The sequence below is a fragment of the Heptranchias perlo genome, chromosome 7 (genome assembly GCF_035084215.1).
Source record: "Heptranchias perlo isolate sHepPer1 chromosome 7, sHepPer1.hap1, whole genome shotgun sequence".
Taxonomy (NCBI): domain Eukaryota; kingdom Metazoa; phylum Chordata; class Chondrichthyes; order Hexanchiformes; family Hexanchidae; genus Heptranchias; species Heptranchias perlo.
This window is the reverse complement of record NC_090331.1, coordinates 94245718-94263872: the sequence shown is the minus strand read 5'-3', so window position 1 is coordinate 94263872 and position 18155 is coordinate 94245718. Positions and strand designations below refer to the sequence as shown.

The window sequence follows — 18155 nt, the reverse complement described above, 5'->3', positions numbered from 1 at the left end:
GGGATGACAGGGGTTTGCTGTTTGCCTTCAATTCTCTTGCTCCATGTCATCAAGCTGTTGTTGATCTAAGGTGACCCAGGGGATGGGATGCATTCATGGGCCAGGCAACCAGTGAGGGAGGGGACATTACTGTTCCCTAATTATCTGATAAGACACTTAGCCAATCATGAATTACCTATTTTAAATTCAAGGCTTGCAACTCGGAGCATCTAGGTTTCGACTCCTAATTGATTAGAATGCCCAGTGCGTAACCCATCACAAACCTAGGTTCTGCTAACCTTTCATGTGGAGCCTTGGCTTGGTGGCTTAGTGTGAGGAGAATGGAAGCATCGGTCCACCAAAGAACCAAAGGACTTCCAGTCCCATCCTACCCCAGGTTGCTGGAACTTCAATATAAGCTAACAAGGAATTGATTACAACCCATTGTCTCCGTCATCCCAGTCAGGCCACCACAGACCATCAAGATAGCTCCAGTAGTGTGCAGTAGACTGAGCTTATTTAGAAGAGGCACAGATTATGGAAGTTTGTGGGTATGTCACATTCATTGACAGTGCACAGGCCACAAGTAAAGTCCATTAACCTGTACTTGTTATTTAGTGTTCATGTGTTGTAGAAGAGGGCTGAATTCAGACCAGTTGAGAATTGCTACTTATTCCGAAAGGTTACCATTTGCCAGAGAAATAATGAAACGAAAAACTTATTTCAATATTTCTTTGTGTACCTTGGCTGTTTTTTTTTGAGAAGTATTTTGAGAATGTATACAGTTTCCTCTTTTAAATCAAAGTGGGTTTTGGCAAAAGAAACACTTTCTGTCCATTTTACCTCAGTTTCCAAAAACCGCCGCATCGCCCGTTTCTTCTTGATGCTCTTCCTCCTCACGTACACGGCAAACACCAGGGCCAGAATGACCACGATGAAGAGCCCGCCAATCACACCTGCGGCAATGAGAGGAGTCCTGCCAATCGAAAGGACAGAATGGGGGAACAGCGAGGGTCAACAGGGGCAATAACGACGACGGGAAAATGTGTTTGAAATCTTCACAGAAAGAAAACTGAAAGCGCGTCCAGTCATCCTGAAGCAATCACACCCGGGCGAATACAGAGAACAAACTACGATAACATATAGTAATCGGAAGGGAATGCTCTAAGGGATTCCATGATTAGCGTTGTGTGCAGAGTCCACTGGGCGACGTTAGAACTCCCAGCACAGAATCCCATATGGGACGCAACAATTATCTAGTTAAAATGCTTTGACCATTGTTAAAAATCCAGTAAATGCCTGCTGCCTCACTCTAATTATATTTAGTTATTATGAGAGATAGTGTGCTCCTTTAATGATTCATCTTTGATCACAGTTTATCTTCTTGGCTGAATGCTTTTGTTTCTTCAAATGAAAAACACACACAGACAATCAGTTCTAAAGGCAGGGAAACATTGATTTCCAAGGATGCGGGACAGTGTTTTCACATTTGGGATTGGAGGGAGATGTCAGATTTGAGGTAAGACTTAAAATCCATGACTAACAGAGCTTTTAAAGATTGCCAAAGGAAGTAAAAGAGAAAGCGCAGAGCATACTTCTATCTTGACAAATGAACAGTAATTATAATGAATGCTTGAACTCGTTCTGAAGGGTCTTCCTTCGATCTAAGAAGCCCCTTGAGATATCTGAGTTAGGTTGATGAGGCAGGGCTGGTGTGAAGGAATGCACCTCCTCCAGTCATGCGAATCCCACTCGCTCACAAAGTCAAGCTCACCACACTCTCTGTTTTTAATTAGAAATATCCATCATTGTGATCCAATTTTATTACCAGAGGGGGAGAAAAGAAAAGCATCCAAAATCAGACAACAGACAAAGCAAGAAACAATCGAAAGCACCTGCTGTGAACAGTGAGTCAACACTTCACAAAGAGGTTTAAAAAAACCAGATTGTAAACCAAAGCCTAATTCAAATCTTTTCTTCACGACTCAAACTACTTTTATTCACAACTAGGAAGAAATTGCCTTTCAGCACTGACCCTTTCCCTTTGCGATGTATTCGAACAGGAATGTGAAGAAATGAGAAGCATTTCTACTTTCCTCCCGTACTGGTGGAGTGAGCAGCAGGAAGGTGGGCCAGCAAGAACATTACTGTGTTTCTAGCAAAGCAGAGGGTGAGTGAGCTGTGTGGAACTGAGGGAAGGGGTAAGGATTACAGTGAGCAGATGATGGAGCATCATTGTTTAAATCTTATTAAGCTGAACTCCATTATTCCATACTGATAAACAATAAATACTTGAATGTTTAGACATTTTCCCTACATTTGGCTGGTTTACATTACACTTTTGCCCCAGTTTTTAATGTACTTTCCTTCTGTAACTGGACTAGGCAGAAGAGAGGACTAAACATATCTAGCAAGAAGGCTCCAAGTGGAATCGGCCTATGTGGAGGGAGGGTCATTAATAGACTGGCCTGTCTGGGGGGAGGGTCATTAATAGACTGGCCTGTCTGGGGGGAGGGTCATTAATAGACTGGCCTGTCTGGGGGGAGGGCCATTAATAGACTGGCCTGTGTGGAGGGAGGGTCATTAATAGACTGGCCTGTGTGGAGGGAGGGTCATTAATAGACTGGCCTGTGTGGAGGGAGGGTCATTAATAGACTGGCCAGTGTGGAGGGAGGGTCATTAATAGACTGGCCTGTGTGGAGGGAGGGTCATTAATAGACTGGTCTGTCTGGAGGGAGGGTCATTAATAGACTGGCCTGTGTGGAGGGAGGGTCATTAATAGACTGGCCTGTGTGGAGGGAGGGTCATTAATAGACTGGCCTGTCTGGAGGGAGGGTCATTAATAGACTGGCCTGTGTGGAGGGAAGATCATTAATAGACTGGCCTGTCTGGAGGGAGGGTCATTAATAGACTGGCCTGTCTGGAGGGAGGGTCATTAATAGACAGGCCTGTCTGGGGGGAGGGTCTTTAATAGACTGGCCTGTCTGGAGGGAGGGTCATTAATAGACTGGCCTGTCTGGGGGGAGGGTCATTAATAGACTGGCCTGTCTGGAGGGAGGGTCTTTAATCGACTGGCCTGTGTGGAGGGAGGGTCATTAATAGACTGGCCTGTCTGGGGGGAGGGTCGTTAATAGACTGGCCTGTGTGGGGGGAGGGTCATTAATAGACTGGCCTGTCTGGGGGGAGGGTCATTAATAGACTGGCCTGTCTGGAGGGAGGGTCATTAATAGACTGATCAGTCTGGGGGGAGGGTCATTAATAGACTGGCCTGTGTAAGGGAGGGTCATTAATAGACTGGCCTGTGTGGAGGGAGGGTCATTAATAGACTGGTCTGTCTGGGGGGAGGGTCTTTAATAGACTGGCCTGTCTGAGGGGGGGTCATTAATAGACTGGCCTGTGTGGAAGGAGGGTCATTAATAGACTGGCCTGTCTGAGGGAGGGTCATTAATAGACTGGCCTGTGTGGAGGGAGGGTCATTAATAGACTGGCCTGTGTGGAGGGAGGGTCATTAATAGACTGGTCTGTCTGGGGGGAGGGTCATTAATAGACTGGCCTGTCTGGGGGGAGGGTCTTTAATAGACTGGCCTGTCTGGGGGGAGGATCATTAATAGACAGGCCTGTCTAGGGGGATGGTCTTTAATAGACTGGCCTGTCTGGGGGGAGGCTGATTAATGGACTGGTCTGTCTGGACGGAGGGTCATTAATAGACTGGCCTGTCTTGGGGGAGGGTCATTAATAGACTGGCCTGTCTGAGGGAGGGTCATTAATGGACTGGTCTGTCTGGAGGGACGGTCATTAATAGACTGGCCTGTCTGGGGGGAGGGTCATTAATAGACTGGCCTGTCGGGAGGGAAGGTCATTAATGGACTGGTCTGTCTGGGGGGAGGGTCATTAATAGACTGGCCTGTCTGGGGGGAGGGTCTTTAATAGACTGGCCTGTCTGGGGGGAGGCTGATTAATGGACTGGTCTGTCTGGAGGGCGGGTCATTAATAGACTGGCCTATCTTGGGGGAGGTTCATTAATAGACTGGCCTGTCTGTAGGGAGGGTCATTAATGGACTGGTCTGTCTGGGGGGGAGGGTCATTAATGGACTGGTCTGTCTGGGGGTAGGGTCATTAATAGACTGGCCTGTCTGGGGGGAGGGTCTTTAATAGACTGGCCTGTCTGGGGGGAGGCTGATTAATGGACTGGTCTGTCTGGAGGGAGGGTCATTAATAGACTGGTCTGTCTGGGGGGGAGGGTCATTAATGGACAGGTCTGTCTGGGGGGACGGTCATTAATAGACTGGCCTGTCTTGGGGGAGGGTCATTAATAGACTGGCCTGTCTTGGGGGAGGGTCATTAATAGACTGGCCTGTCTGGGGGGAGGGTCATTAATAGACTGGCCTGTCTGGAGGGAGGGTCATTAATAGACTGGCCTGTCTGGAGGGAGGGTCATTAATGGACAGGCCTGTCTGCAGAGTGGGTCATTAATAGACTGGTCTGTTGGGAGGGAGGTTCATTAATAGACTGTCCTGTCTGGAGGGAGGTTCATTAATAGACTGTCCTGTCTGGAGGGAGGGTCATTAATAGACTGGTGTATTTGAAGAGTGGGTCATTAATGGACTGGCCTGTTAGGAGGAAGGCTCATTAATATTCTCTAATTGGAGTGACCTGTTGAGAGGGAAATTTAGTCAGAAGCCTCGATAATGGAGTGGCCTAGGCAGCTTGTTTCCTAACAGTTGGCATTCTCCAATAGAATGCATGTTACTACAGATTTTAAAGTGACAGTAAGTGACAGTGCACATTACCATGTCATATTTCCTGGCACATAGCTGCAATTACTGTGACAAATATTTGATGTTTTAATGAGCCTCCACTAAAGAGGTTTACGATTAATCTGGTAAGCTGTGTGCATTTCCAAGCCTGTCACAAAGGCACACTTGTTACCAGTTTATTGTTTGGATATTTATGTAACTCTTTTTATTTCCCCTCTCTTCTCCAGGAGGCATTAACTTCTAAATGGAGTTGAGTTCTTCAAATGTCAGTCGCCCTCCGATGCCTTGCCCAAGTGGCCGCTGTTTACGAGTGAGGCTCGATAGTGAGGGGTGGTGGCACCAAGCAAGAGGGAGCCTTGTGTCAGATGTCCACACGTATGCATTTGCCAGCTGGGATCACTGGATAGCAATCAGGAGGAGAAGAAGGGTTGCCAACCCTCCAGGATTGCCCTGGAGTCTCCAAGAATCAAAGATTAATCTCCAAGACAATGCTGCGTGCAACACCCGGGAGAAAAGTAATGAGGGAATTTTTAAAATATTGTGTTTCTTTTTTTCATTTCCTTTGAACACTTTCGTTTTATTAGTTATAAAAATATTGGAGATGGGAGAAAAAGGCTGTTTGACTGACAGTCAAGAATCATCCAATTGGGTAATGAAGAGTCTGTTCGCTTTCCAATTGGATGTTACTGCAAGGATGGACATGTCGGGTGACCAATGGTGGGAGTGTGGGGGCAGGGTGGTTGGAGGCAGGACATCATGTGATGAAACCTCCAGGAATAGGTCCAACGAGAGTTGGCAACCCTATAACTGGGAGTGAGGCATGAATTTGAATGGTGCAACAGCTGTGGTGGTAGGTCGGGCGGAAAGATGCACAGGTCCGCTCTCAGCAAGTGAATATTTGTCAGTTCTCCGTTAAGTTGTGTGAGAAGAACCACCTTACAGCGCTGGAATCCTGCACTTTAGGGCAGAGGGTGAAGAGAAATCTGTCTATACCAGTCTGTCTCTGCACAAGAGAAAAAGATTTGCGTTGATATAGCAACCCATCCAACTCATCACTTCTTTCAGAAACGTCTCCAAGTACTTCGCATACAATGAGTTACTTCTGAACAGAATGATTGTTATTATGTCGGCAAACACGGTAGTCAATCATACAGCACAGAAGGAGACCATTCAGCCCATCGTGCCTGTGCCGGCTCTTTGAAAGAGCTATCTAATTAGACCCACTCCCCTGTTCTTCCCCCACAGACCTGCAAATTTTTCCCTTTCAAGTATTTATCCAATTTCCTTTTGAAAGTTACTATTGAATCTGCTTCCATCACCCTTTCAGGTCGTGCATTCCAGATCATTACAAACCGCTGCCTAAAAAAAATTCTCCTCATCTCCCCCCTGTTTTTTTGCCAATTATCTTAACTCTGTGTCCTCTGGTTACCGACCCTCCTGCCATTGCGAACTGTTTCTCCTTATTTACTCCATCAAAACCCTTCATAACCAACAGCAACTGAAGACGGCTGCGGAAAAGTTCACAATTGAGACTTTGCATTCACATACTCGTGTCAGCAGAAAAGAGGAGGGGGCTGAAACCATGTAGACAGTGAAGAAAGCATGGAACAAAATCCCTCTTTGTATAGACAAATGGTCAGCATTAAAACATAAGAAGTTTAAGAACGATAGTGAGTTGTGGGCAATACTCAGAACATGTCTGATGATGTTTTAAATCAGAAGTATAAAACTCGAGCAAGAGAGAGGCCCAGCAATGAATTATTTCCTTGAAACTCATTGTCAGCTTATTTTTAAACAAATATGTTTATATTAAGATTAATTTTTTAAATGTTGTTACCATGTGGAGCACAGTAGAGGCAGCACCATGTAGCTGCAAATTTATTAAAACTGATTGTGATGTATGACCTGATGGTATATCGAGTCACGTGACAGGTCCAATCGTATTGGAGTGGGGAATCAGCATTGGACAATAAAACACACACTCTTTAAACAATGCCCATAAAGAACTCCTCAGCATCAGCGAAGAGAGTCCCAGGAATGTACGTTTTTACAAGATAGGAATTGGGATTTTTATTTCTCTCCAAATATATTCAGCTGGTTAAGCTGAATTAGAATCTATTGTCTTTGTCAGGACTGCATCAGTGTCAGAGAAATCCCATCTTCAGCAGGATTGAGAGCGTGCAAAGCAATCACTCATATCTGCTCTCCGTTTATCACCATAGGACTATTGACCCAGTGCATATTAAGGCAGTCTTGAATCTGTCTCAGATGCTTTAATTCCCTTGCAATGACACAAGAGTTAATTCGATCGTGGAATTTGCATGGAAAAGGTCAGCAAGTTGGGCGAGGTACTCGAGAGCAGCACAGGTAATTAAAGCAAGTTGTGATTGCCAAGGATCTCACTCATTCTCCCCAGCAGAAATGTCACCCGGTAAATACCAGATCTGTGTTTTCAGTTAACCAAGCAACGCTCAAAGTCAAGGCCAAGAGGCCAGGCCCTAGCAGTTAACCCCGAGCAATTAGTGAAACACCTCAGATTCTATTAGTGCGGCATCCAAGATTGATAAAGAAATCCTCGAAAAGTAAAAATCGAGCCGGTAGAAAGCGACCCCGTCCATCCCATTGATCACACCTCATCAAAATCTCATTCCTGTGACAGGGTGATTAGTAGGTTGATTTGAAGATTTAAAAGGAATCACCGCTGAAAGGCTTTCATTTCCATTATTTATTCATCACTTCATTTAATAATCCTGTGAGACACAAACGGGGTTTGGGGAGGGTATGAGATGAAAATATGGTGGATGTTATCTAGCATGTTGTGGGAAAGTGGAATGAGCCATCCGTGTGGGAAAGGCAGCGCAGTCATGGAGAGTAGGGCCTGAACACCTGGGTACAGTGAGAGCACAATATCATCCCCTTTCGGCAAACATTCGTACAGCACAGCATGCAGCAGACAGCGCACAATAGTACCTATCCATCATCTCGATGCAGTCCTGAATACGTGGGCCTGTGCACCTGCAGCACAGCAAGGTTGAAGTCCGTTATTCAGGAGGGATGAGGGGGAGGGGGGGGGGGGGAGGAACAAAAAAAAAACCGTCATGTTAACAGAATAATTACAACCATCACAGCGTTACAGTAACACAGTCACAATGGTTAAATTACAGCCTTGGACAACATGGTACTTCACCTTAATGGGAAACCTGCTAGTTGCACTTGGAAACCCCCTCCCCGCCCCCCCCCCCCCCATCGCCTCCCCCAGTCTTGCAGGTCTAACAATAACGACAGACTTAACTAAAAGCTTTTTTGACAGCGTACCAAAGCAAGGGACGATGACAATGTGATCTGTATGGAATGAACCGTGATTAGGAAGAATGGATGCCACTTATGAATTGAATGGTTACCAGTACTGTGTGATAAAACAGTCTTTGGGAACTGTCTTCACTCAATCACAGATAGAGTATGTCATGTAATAACATACACAGAGGACTCTCTATCACCCTGAACTGTGTGGGAAAATAAAACCCAGTCATCAAATAAAGTCATCGGATTATGGCAACATGCTTTTAACTCTTGTCTGCCATGATGCCAATCGCTGGTAAAAAATAAAGGAAGGTTCCAGAAAAGGAATAACCCTCCCCGGGAGCTCCGGTTCGATTGAATGCAAAGAGTAACAAAGGTTGTACAAAATTCAAAAGACGTGTTAATGATTGAGACATCAGTAAATTGCTCGAGGTTTGCTCTTCAGCAACCACTAATGTGTTACTGTCTTGTAACACACTGCAGACCATACATTACATTAATTTTTAATAAGCTGTAAGACATCAATATGTTTCAATTCGTTGGCCTGTCTTCGATATTGGCCCCACTAGCTGGCTCTGAATCCAACACAATCCAGGGATGTCAGAGGGGGAGCATTTCAGTTATTGCACTCTGCAGTGAGAGTGGGAGTGTTTGGGTCCTGCTCTCTCTCTCTCTCTGTAGTGAGAGTGGAGTGTTTGGGTCCTGCTCTCTCTCTCTCTCTCTCTGTAGTGAGAGTGGGAGTGTTTGGGTCCTGCTCTCTCTCTCTCTCTCTCTGTAGTGAGAGTGGGAGTGTTTGGGTCCTGCCTCTCTCTCTCTCTCTGTGGTGAGAGTGGGAGTGTTTGGGTCCTGCTCTCTCTCTCTCTCTCTCTCTGTTGTGAGAGTGGGAGTGTTTGTGTCCTGCTCTCTCTCTCTCTCTCTCTGTGGTGAGAGTGGGAGTGTTTGGGTCCTGCTCTCTCTCTCTCTCTCTGTAGTGAGAGTGGGAGTGTTTGGGTCCTGCTCACTCTCTCTCTCTCTCTCTGTGGTGAGAGTGGGAGTGTTTGGGTCCTGCTCTCTCTCTCTCTCTCTCTGTGCAGTGAGAGTGGGAGTGTTGGGTCCTGCTCTCTCTCTCTCTCTCTGTAGTGAGAGTGGGAGTGTTTGGGTCCTGCTCTCTCTCTCTCTCTCTCTCTGTGGTGAGAGTGGGAGTGTTTGGGTCCTGCTCTCTCTCTCTCTCTCTGTAGTGAGAGTGGGAGTGTTTGGGTCCTGCTCTCTCTCTCTCTCTCTGTAGTGAGAGTGGAGTGTTTGGGTCCTGCTCTCTCTCTCTCTCTCTCTGTGCAGTGAGAGTGGGAGTGTTTGGGTCCTGCTCTCTCTCTCTCTCTCTGTAGTGAGAGTGGGAGTGTTTGGGTCCTGCTCTCTCTCTCTCTCTCTCTCTGTGGTGAGAGTGGGAGTGTTTGGGTCCTGCTCTCTCTCTCTCTCTCTCTCTGTGTAGTGAGAGTGGGAGTGTTTGGGTCCTGCTCTCTCTCTCTCTCTCTGTGGTGAGAGTGGGAGTGTTTGGTCCTGCTCTCTCTCTCTCTCTCTCTGTAGTGAGAGTGGGAGTGTTTGGGTCCTGCTCTCTCTCTCTCTCTCTCTGTAGTGAGAGTGGGAGTGTTTGGGTCCTGCTCTCTCTCTCTCTCTCTCTGTGGTGAGAGTGGGAGTGTTTGGGTCCTGCTCTCTCTCTCTCTCTCTCTGTAGTGAGAGTGGGAGTGTTTGGGTCCTGCTCTCTCTCTCTCTCTCTCTCTCTGTGGTGAGAGTGGGAGTGTTTGGGTCCTGCTCTCTCTCTCTCTCTCTCTCTGTGGTGAGAGTGGGAGTGTTGGGTCCTGCTCTCTCTCTCTCTCTCTCTGTAGTGAGAGTGGGAGTGTTTGGTCCTGCTCTCTCTCTCTCTCTCTCTCTGGTGTAGTGAGAGTGGGAGTGTTTGGGTCTGCTCTCTCTCTCTCTCTCTGTGGTGAGAGTGGGAGTGTTTGGGTCCTGCTCTCTCTCTCTCTCTCTCTCTCTGTGTGGTGAGAGTGGGAGTGTTTGGGTCCTGCTCTCTCTCTCTCTCTCTCTCTGTGTAGTGAGAGTGGGAGTGTTTGGGTCCTGCTCTCTTCTCTCTCTCTCTCTCTGTAGTGAGAGTGGGAGTGTTTGGGTCCTGCTCTCTCTCTCTCTCTGTAGTGAGAGTGGGAGTGTTTGGGTCCTGCTCTCTCTCTCTCTCTCTCTGTAGTGAGAGTGGGAGTGTTGGGTCTGCTTCTCTCTCTCTCTCTCTGTAGTGAGAGTGGGAGTGTTTGGGTCCTGCTCTCTTCTCTCTCTCTCTCTCTGTAGTGAGAGTGGGAGGTGTTTGGGTCCCTGCTCTCTCTCTCTCTCTCTCTGGTGAGAGGGGAGTGTTTGGGTCCTGCTCTCTCTCTCTCTCTCTGTAGTGAGAGTGGAGGTTTGGGTCCTGCTCTCTCTCTCTCTCTCTCTCTGTAGTGAGAGTGGGAGTGTTTGGGTCCTGCTCTCTCTCTCTCTCTCTCTGTGGTGAGAGTGGGAGTGTTTGGGGTTCCTGCTCTCTCTCTCTCTCTCTCTGTGGTGAGAGTGGGAGTGTTTGGGTCCTGCTCTCTCTCTCTCTCTCTCTGTAGTGAGAGTGGGAGTGTTTGGGTCCTGCTCTCTCTCTCTCTCTCTGTAGTGAGAGTGGGAGTGTTTGGGTCCTGCTCTCTCTCTCTCTCTCTGTAGGTGAGAGTGGGAGTGTTTGCGGTCCTGCTCTCTCTCTCTCTCTCTGTAGTGAGAGTGGAGTGTTTGGGTCCTGCTCTCTCTCTCTCTCTCTGTAGTGAGAGTCGGGAGTGTTTTGGGTCCTGCTCTCTCTCTCTCTCTCTCTGTAGTGAGAGTGGGAGTGTTTGGGTCCTGCTCTCTCTCTCTCTCTCTCTCTGTAGTTGAGAGTGGGAGTGTTTGGGTCCTGCTCTCTCTCTCTCTCTCTCTGTAGTGAGAGTGGGAGTGTTTGGGTCCTGCTCTCTCTCTCTCTCTCTCTGTAGTGAGAGTGGGAGTGTTTGGGTCCTGCTCTCTCTCTCTCCTCTTCTCTGTGGTGAGAGTGGGAGTGTTTGGGTCCTGCTCTCTCTCTCTCTCTCTCTGTAGTGAGAGTGGGAGTGTTGGGTCCTGCTCTCTCTCTCTCTCTCTCTCTGTAGTGAGAGTGGAAGTGTTTTGGGTCCTGCTCTCTCTCTCTCTCTCTGTAGTGAGAGTGGGAGTGTTTGGGTCCTGCTCTCTCTCTCTCTCTCTCTCTGTAGTGAGAGTGGGAGTGTTTGGGTCCTGCTCTCTCTCTCTCTCTCTCTGTAGTGAGAGTGGGAGTGTTTGGGTCCTGCTCTCTCTCTCTCTCTCTCTGTAGTGAGAGTGGGAGTGTTTGGGTCCTGCTCTCTCTCTCTCTCTGTAGTGAGAGTGGGAGTGTTTGGGTCCTGCTCTCTCTCTCTCTCTCTCTGTAGTGAGAGTGGGAGTGTTTGGGTCCTGCTCTCTCTCTCTCTCTCTGTAGTGAGAGTGGGAGTGTTTGGGTCCTGCTCTCTCTCTCTCTCTCTCTGTAGTGAGAGTGGGAGTGTTTGGGTCCTGCTCTCTCTCTCTCTCTGTAGTGAGTGGGAGTGTTTGGGTCCTGCTCTCTCTCTCTCTCTCTCTGTAGTGAGAGTGGGAGTGTTTGGGTCCTGCTCTCTCTCTCTCTCTCTGTAGTGAGAGTGGGAGTGTTTGGGTCCTGCTCTCTCTCTCTCTCTCTCTGTAGTGAGAGTGGGAGTGTTTGGGTCCTGCTCTCTCTCTCTCTCTCTCTCTCTCTGTAGTGAGAGTGGGAGTGTTTGGGTCCTGCTCTCTCTCTCTCTCTCTCTCTGTGGTGAGAGTGGGAGTGTTTGGGTCCTGCTCTCTCTCTCTCTCTCTGTAGTGAGAGTGGGAGTGTTTGGGTCCTGCTCTCTCTCTCTCTCTCTCTGTAGTGAGAGTGGGAGTGTTTGGGTCCTGCTCTCTCTCTCTCTCTCTGTGGTGAGAGTGGGAGTGTTTGGGTCCTGCTCTCTCTCTCTCTCTGTAGTGAGAGTGGGAGTGTTTGGGTCCTGCTCTCTCTCTCTCTCTCTCTGGGTGAGAGTGGGAGTGTTTGGGTCCTGCTCTCTCTCTCTCTCTCTCTGTGGTGAGAGTGGGAGTGTTTGGGTCCTGCTCTCTCTCTCTCTCTCTGTAGTGAGAGTGGGAGTGTTTGGGTCCTGCTCTCTCTCTCTCTCTCTCTGTAGTGAGAGTGGGAGTGGTTTGGTCCTGCTCTCTCTCTCTCTCTCTGTGGTGAGAGTGGGAGTGTTTGGGTCTGCTCTCTCTCTCTCTCTGTAGTGAGAGTGGGAGTGTTTGGGTCCTGCTCTCTCTCTCTCTCTCTCTGTGTGAGAGTGGGAGTGTTTTGGGTCCTGCTCTCTCTCTCTCTCTCTCTGTGGTGAGAGTGGGAGTGTTTGGGTCCTGCTCTCTCTCTCTCTCTCTCTGTAGTGAGAGTGGGAGTGTTTGGGTCCTGCTCTCTCTCTCTCTCTCTCTGTAGTGAGAGTGGGAGTGTTTGGGTCCTGCTCTCTCTCTCTCTCTCTCTGTAGTGAGAGTGGGAGTGTTTGGGTCCTGCTCTCTCTCTCTCTCTCTCTCTGTAGTGAGAGTGGAGTGTTTGGGTCCTGCTCTCCTCTCTCTCTCTCTCTGTGTGAGAGTGGGAGTGTTTGGGTCCTGCTCTCTCTCTCTCTCTCTCTCTCTGTAGTGAGAGTGGAGTGTTTGGGTCCTGCTCTCTCTCTATCTCTCTCTCTTAGTGAGAGTGGGAGTGTTTGGGTCCTGCTCTCTCTCTCTCTCTCTCTGTAGTGAGAGTGGGAGTGTTTGGGTCCTGCTCTCTCTCTCTCTCTCTCTCTGTAGTGAGAGTGGGAGTGTTTGGGTCCTGCTCTCTCTCTCTCTCTCTCTGTGTAGTGAGAGTGGAGTGTTTGGGTCCTGCTCTCTCTCTCTCTCTCTGTAGTGAGAGTGGGAGTGTTTGGGTCCTGCTCTCTCTCTCTCTCTCTCTCTGTGTGGTGAGAGTGGGAGTGTTTGGGTCCTGCTCTCTCTCTCTCTCTCTCTCTGTAGTGAGAGTGGAGTGTTTGGGTCCTGCCTCTCTCTCTCTCTCTCTGTAGTGAGAGTGGGAGTGTTTGGGTCCTGCTCTCTCTCTCTCTCTCTCTCTGTAGTGAGAGTGGGAGTGTTTGGGTCCTGCTCTCTCTCTCTCTCTCTCTTCTGTGTGGTGAGAGTGGGAGTGTTTGGGTCCTGCTCTCTCTCTCTCTCTCTCTGTAGTGAGAGTGGGAGTGTTTGGGTCCTGCTCTCTCTCTCTCTCTCTCTCTCTGCAGTGAGAGTGGGAGTGTTTGGGTCCTGCTCTCTCTCTCTCTCTCTCTCTGTGGTGAGAGTGCGGAGTGTTTGGGTCCTGCTCTCTCTCTCTCTCTCTCTCTCTGTAGTGAGAGTGGGAGTGTTTGGGTCCTGCTCTCTCTCTCTATCTCTCTCTCTTTAGTGAGAGTGGGAGTGTTTGGGTCCTGCTCTCTCTCTCTCTCTCTGTAGTGAGAGTGGGAGTGTTTGGGTCCTGCTCTCTCTCTCTCTCTCTCTCTGTAGTGAGAGTGGGAGTGTTTGGGTCCTGCTCTCTCTCTCTCTCTCTCTGTGTAGTGAGAGTGGGAGTGTTTGGGTCCTGCTCTCTCTCTCTCTCTCTGTAGTGAGAGTGGGAGTGTTTGGGTCCTGCTCTCTCTCTCTCTCTCTCTCTGTGTGGTGAGAGTGGGAGTGTTTGGGTCCTGCTCTCTCTCTCTCTCTCTCTCTGTAGTGAGAGTGGGAGTGTTTGGGTCCTGCTCTCTCTCTCTCTCTCTCTGTAGTGAGAGTGGGAGTGTTTGGGTCCTGCTCTCTCTCTCTCTCTCTCTCTGTAGTGAGAGTGGGGAGTGTTTGGGTCCTGCTCTCTCTCTCTCTCTCTCTCTGTGTGGTGAGAGTGGGAGTGTTTGGGTCCTGCTCTCTCTCTCTCTCTCTCTGTAGTGAGAGTGGGAGTGTTTGGGTCCTGCTCTCTCTCTCTCTCTCTCTCTCTGCAGTGAGAGTGGGAGTGTTTGGGTCCTGCTCTCTCTCTCTCTCTCTCTGTGTGGTGAGAGTGGGAGGTGTTTGGGTCCTGCTCTCTCTCTCTCTCTCTCTGTAGTGAGAGTGGGAGTGTTTGGGTCCTGCTCTCTCTCTCTCTCTCTCTCTCTGCAGTGAGAGTGGGAGTGTTTGGGTCCTGCTCTCTCTCTCTCTCTCTCTCTGTGGTGAGAGTGGGAGTGTTAGGGTCCTTGCTCTCTCTCTCTCTCTCTCTGTAGTGAGAGTGGGAGTGTTTGGTCCTGCTCTCTCTCTCTCTCTCTGTAGTGAGAGTGGGAGTGTTTGGTCCTGCTCTCTCTCTCTCTCTCTCTCTCTCTGTAGGTGAGAGTGGAGTGTTTGGGTCCTGCTCTCTCTCTCTCTCTCTCTGTGCAGTGAGAGTGGGAGTGTTTGGGTCCTGCTCTCTCTCTCGTCTCTCTCTGTGTAGTGAGAGTGGGAGTGTTTGGGTCCTGCTCTCTCTCTCTCTCTCTGTGTAGTGAGAGTGGGAGTGTTTGGGTCCTGCTCTCTTCTCTCTCTCTCTGTGTAGTGAGAGTGGGAGTGCTTGGGTCCTGCTCTCTCTCTCTCTCTCTCTGTAGTGAGAGTGGGAGTGTTTGGGTCCTGCTCTCTCTCTCTCTCTCTCTGTGGTGAGAGTGGGAGTGTTTGGGTCCTGCTCTCTCTCTCTCTCTCTCTCTGTAGTGAGAGTGGGAGTGTTTGGGTCCTGCTCTCTCTCTCTCTCTCTCTCTCTCTGTAGTGAGAGTGGGAGTGTTTGGGTCCTGCTCTCTCTCTCTCTCTCTCTGTGCAGTGAGAGTGGGAGTGTTTGGGTCCTGCTCTCTCTGTCGTCTCTCTCTGTGTAGTGAGAGTGGGAGTGTTTGGGTCCTGCTCTCTCTCTCTCCTCTCTGTAGTGAGAGTGGGAGTGTTTGGGTCCTGCTCTCTCTCTCTCTCTGTGGTGAGAGTGGGAGTGTTTGGGTCCTGCTCTCTCTCTCTCTCTCTCTCTCTGTAGTGAGAGTGGGAGTGTTTGGTCCTGCTCTCTCTCTCTCTCTCTCTCTGTAGTGAGAGTGGGAGTGTTTGGGTCCTGCTCTCTCTCTCTCTCTCTCTCTCTGTAGTGAGAGTGGGAGTGTTTGGGTCCTGCTCTCTCTCTCTCTCTCTCTGTAGTGAGAGTGGGAGTGTTTGGGTCCTGCTCTCTCTCTCTCTCTCTCTCTGTAGTGAGAGTGGGAGTGTTTGGGTCCTGCTCTCTCTCTCTCTCTCTCTGTGGTGAGAGTGGGAGTGTTTGGGTCCTGCTCTCTCTCTCTCTCTCTATAGTGAGAGTGGGAGTGTTTGGGTCCTGCTCTCTCTCTCTCTCTCTCTGTAGTGAGAGTGGGAGTGTTTGGGTCCTGCTCTCTCTCTCTCTCTCTCTCTCTGTAGTGAGAGTGGGGAGTGTTTGGGTCCTGCTCTCTCTCTCTCTCTCTCTGTGTAGTGAGAGTGGGAGTGTTTGGGTCCTGCTCTCTCTCTCTCTCTCTCTCTGCAGTGAGAGTGGGAGTGTTTGGGTCCTGCTCTCTCTCTCTCTCTCTGTAGTGAGAGTGGGAGTGTTTGGGTCCTGCTCTCTCTCTCTCTCTCTCTCTGTGTAGTGAGAGTGGGAGTGTTTGGGTCCTGCCTCTCTCTCTCTCTCTCTGTAGTGAGAGTGGGAGTGTTTGGGTCCTGCTCTCTCTCTCTCTCTCTCTCTAGTGAGAGTGGGAGTGTTTGGGTCCTGCTCTCTCTCTCTCTCTCTCTCTGTAGTGAGAGTGGGAGTGTTTGGGTCCTGCTCTCTCTCTCTCTCTCTGTAGTGAGAGTGGGAGTGTTTGGGTCCTGCTCTCTCTCTCTCTTCTCTCTGTAGTGAGAGTGGGAGTGTTTGGGTCCTGCTCTCTCTCTCTCTCTCTCTGTAGTGAGAGTGGGAGTGTTTGGGTCCTGCTCTCTCTCTCTCTCTCTGTACTGAGAGTGGGAGTGTTTGGGGTCCTGCTCTCTCTCTCTCTCTCTGTAGTGAGAGTGGGAGTGTTTGGGTCCTGCTCTCTCTCTCTCTCTCTCTGTGAGTGAGAGTGGGAGTGTTTGGGTCCTGCTCTCTCTCTCTCTCTCTGTCGTGAGAGTGGGAGTGTTTGGGTCCTGCTCTCTCTCTCTCTCTCTCTCTGTAGTGAGAGTGGAGTGTTTGGGTTCCTGCTCTCTCTCTCTCTCTCTGTAGTGAGAGTGGGAGTGTTTGGGTCCTGCTCTCTCTCTCTCTCTCTGTAGTGAGAGTGGAGTGTTTGTGGTCCTGCTCTCTCTCTCTCTCTGCTAGTGAGAGTGGGAGTGTTGGGTCCTGCTCTCTCTCTCTCCTCTCTGTAGTGAGAGTGGGAGTGTTTGGGTCCTGCTCTCTCTCTCTCTCTCTCTCTCTGTGGTGAGAGTGGGAGTGTTTGGGTCCTGCTCTCTCTCTCTCTCTCTGTGGTGAGAGTGGAGTGTTTGGGTCCTGCTCTCTCTCTCTCTCTCTCTCTGTAGTGAGAGTGGAGTGTTTGGGTCCTGCTCTCTCTCTCTCTCTCTCTGTGGTGAGAGTGGAGTGTTTTGGGTCCTGCTCTCTCTCTCTCTCTCTGTAGTGAGAGTGGGAGTGTTGGGTCCTGCTCTCTCTCTCTCTCTGTAGTGAGAGTGGGAGTGTTTGGGTCCTGCTCTCTCTCTCTCTCTCTCTGTAGTGAGAGTGGGAGTGTTTGGGTCCTGCTCTCTCTCTCTCTCTCTCTGTAGTGAGAGTGGGAGTGTTTGGGTCCTGCTCTCTCTCTCTCTCTCTCTGTAGTGAGAGTGGGAGTGTTTGGGTCCTGCTCTCTCTCTCTCTCTCTCTCTGTAGTGAGAGTGGGAGTGTTTGGGTCCTGCTCTCTCTCTCTCTCTCTCTGTGGTGAGAGTGGGAGTGTTTGGGTCCTGCTCTCTCTCTCTCTCTCTCTCTCTGTAGTGAGAGTGGGAGTGTTTGGGTCCTGCTCTCTCTCTCTATCTCTCTCTCTGTAGGTGAGAGTGGGAGTGTTTGGGTCCTGCTCTCTCTCTCTCTCTCTCTGTAGTGAGATGTGGGAGTGTTTGGGTCCTGCTCTCTCTCCTCTCTCTCTCTGTAGTGAGAGTGGGAGTGTTTGGGTCCTGCTCCTCTCTCTCTCTCTCTCTGTGTAGTGAGAGTGGGAGTGTTTGGGTCCTGCTCTCTCTCTCTCTCTCTGTAGTGAGAGTGGGAGTGTTTGGGTCCTGATCTCTCTCTCTCTCTCTCTCTGTGTGGTGAGAGTGGGAGTGTTTGGGTCCTGCTCTCTCTCTCTCTCTCTCTCTGTAGTGAGAGTGGGAGTGTTTGGGTCCTGTCTCTCTCTCTCTCTCTCTGTAGTTGAGAGTGGGAGTGTTTGGGTCCTGCTCTCTCTCTCTCTCTCTCTCTGTAGTGAGAGTGGGAGTGTTTGGGTCCTGCTCTCTCTCCTCTCTCTCTCTGTGTGGTGAGAGTGGGAGTGTTTGGGTCCTGCTCTCTCTCTCTCTCTCTCTGTAGTGAGAGTGGGAGTGTTTGGGTCCTGCTCTCTCTCTCTCTCTCTCTCTCTGCAGTGAGAGTGGGAGTGTTTGGGTCCTGCTCTCTCTCTCTCTCTCTCTCTGTGTGGTGAGAGTGGGAGTGTTTGGGTCCTGCTCTCTCTCTCTCTCTCTCTGTAGTGAGAGTGGGAGTGTTTGGGTCCTGCTCTCTCTCTCTCTCTCTCTGCAGTGAGAGTGGGAGTGTTTGGGTCCTGCTCTCTCTCTCTCTCTCTCTCTGTGTGAGAGTGGGAGTGTTTGGGTCCTGCTCTCTCTCTCTCTCTCTCTCTGTAGTGAGAGTGGGAGTGTTTGGGTCCTGCTCTCTCTCTCTCTCTCTGTAGTGAGAGTGGGAGTGTTTGGGTCCTGCTCTCTCTCTCTCTCTCTCTCTCTCTGTAGTGAGAGTGGGAGTGTTTGGGTCCTTGCTCTCTCTCTCTCTCTCTCTGTGCGAGTGAGAGTGGAGTGTTTGGGTCCTGCTCTCTCTCTCTCTCTCTCTGTGTAGTGAGAGTGGGAGTGTTTGGGTCCTGCTCTCTCTCTCTCTCTCTGTAGTGAGAGTGGGAGTGTTTGGGTCCTGCTCTCTCTCTCTCTCTCTCTGTGGTGAGAGTGGGAGTGTTA

General features: G+C 49.7%; 1 protein-coding gene across 1 annotated transcript in view; it reads right to left on the bottom strand.

Moving 5' to 3' along the window:
- LOC137324060 (receptor tyrosine-protein kinase erbB-4-like) overlaps positions 1-18155 on the bottom strand; it is a 938904-nt gene that overhangs the window by 256113 nt on the left and 664636 nt on the right. Inside the window, exons 16-17 of the mRNA XM_067988230.1 lie at positions 7707-7751; positions 823-955 (exon numbers count right to left, since the gene is read on the bottom strand). Coding sequence (XP_067844331.1) covers positions 823-955; positions 7707-7751 — 178 coding nt within the window. The remainder of the gene's footprint in view (positions 1-822; positions 956-7706; positions 7752-18155) is intronic.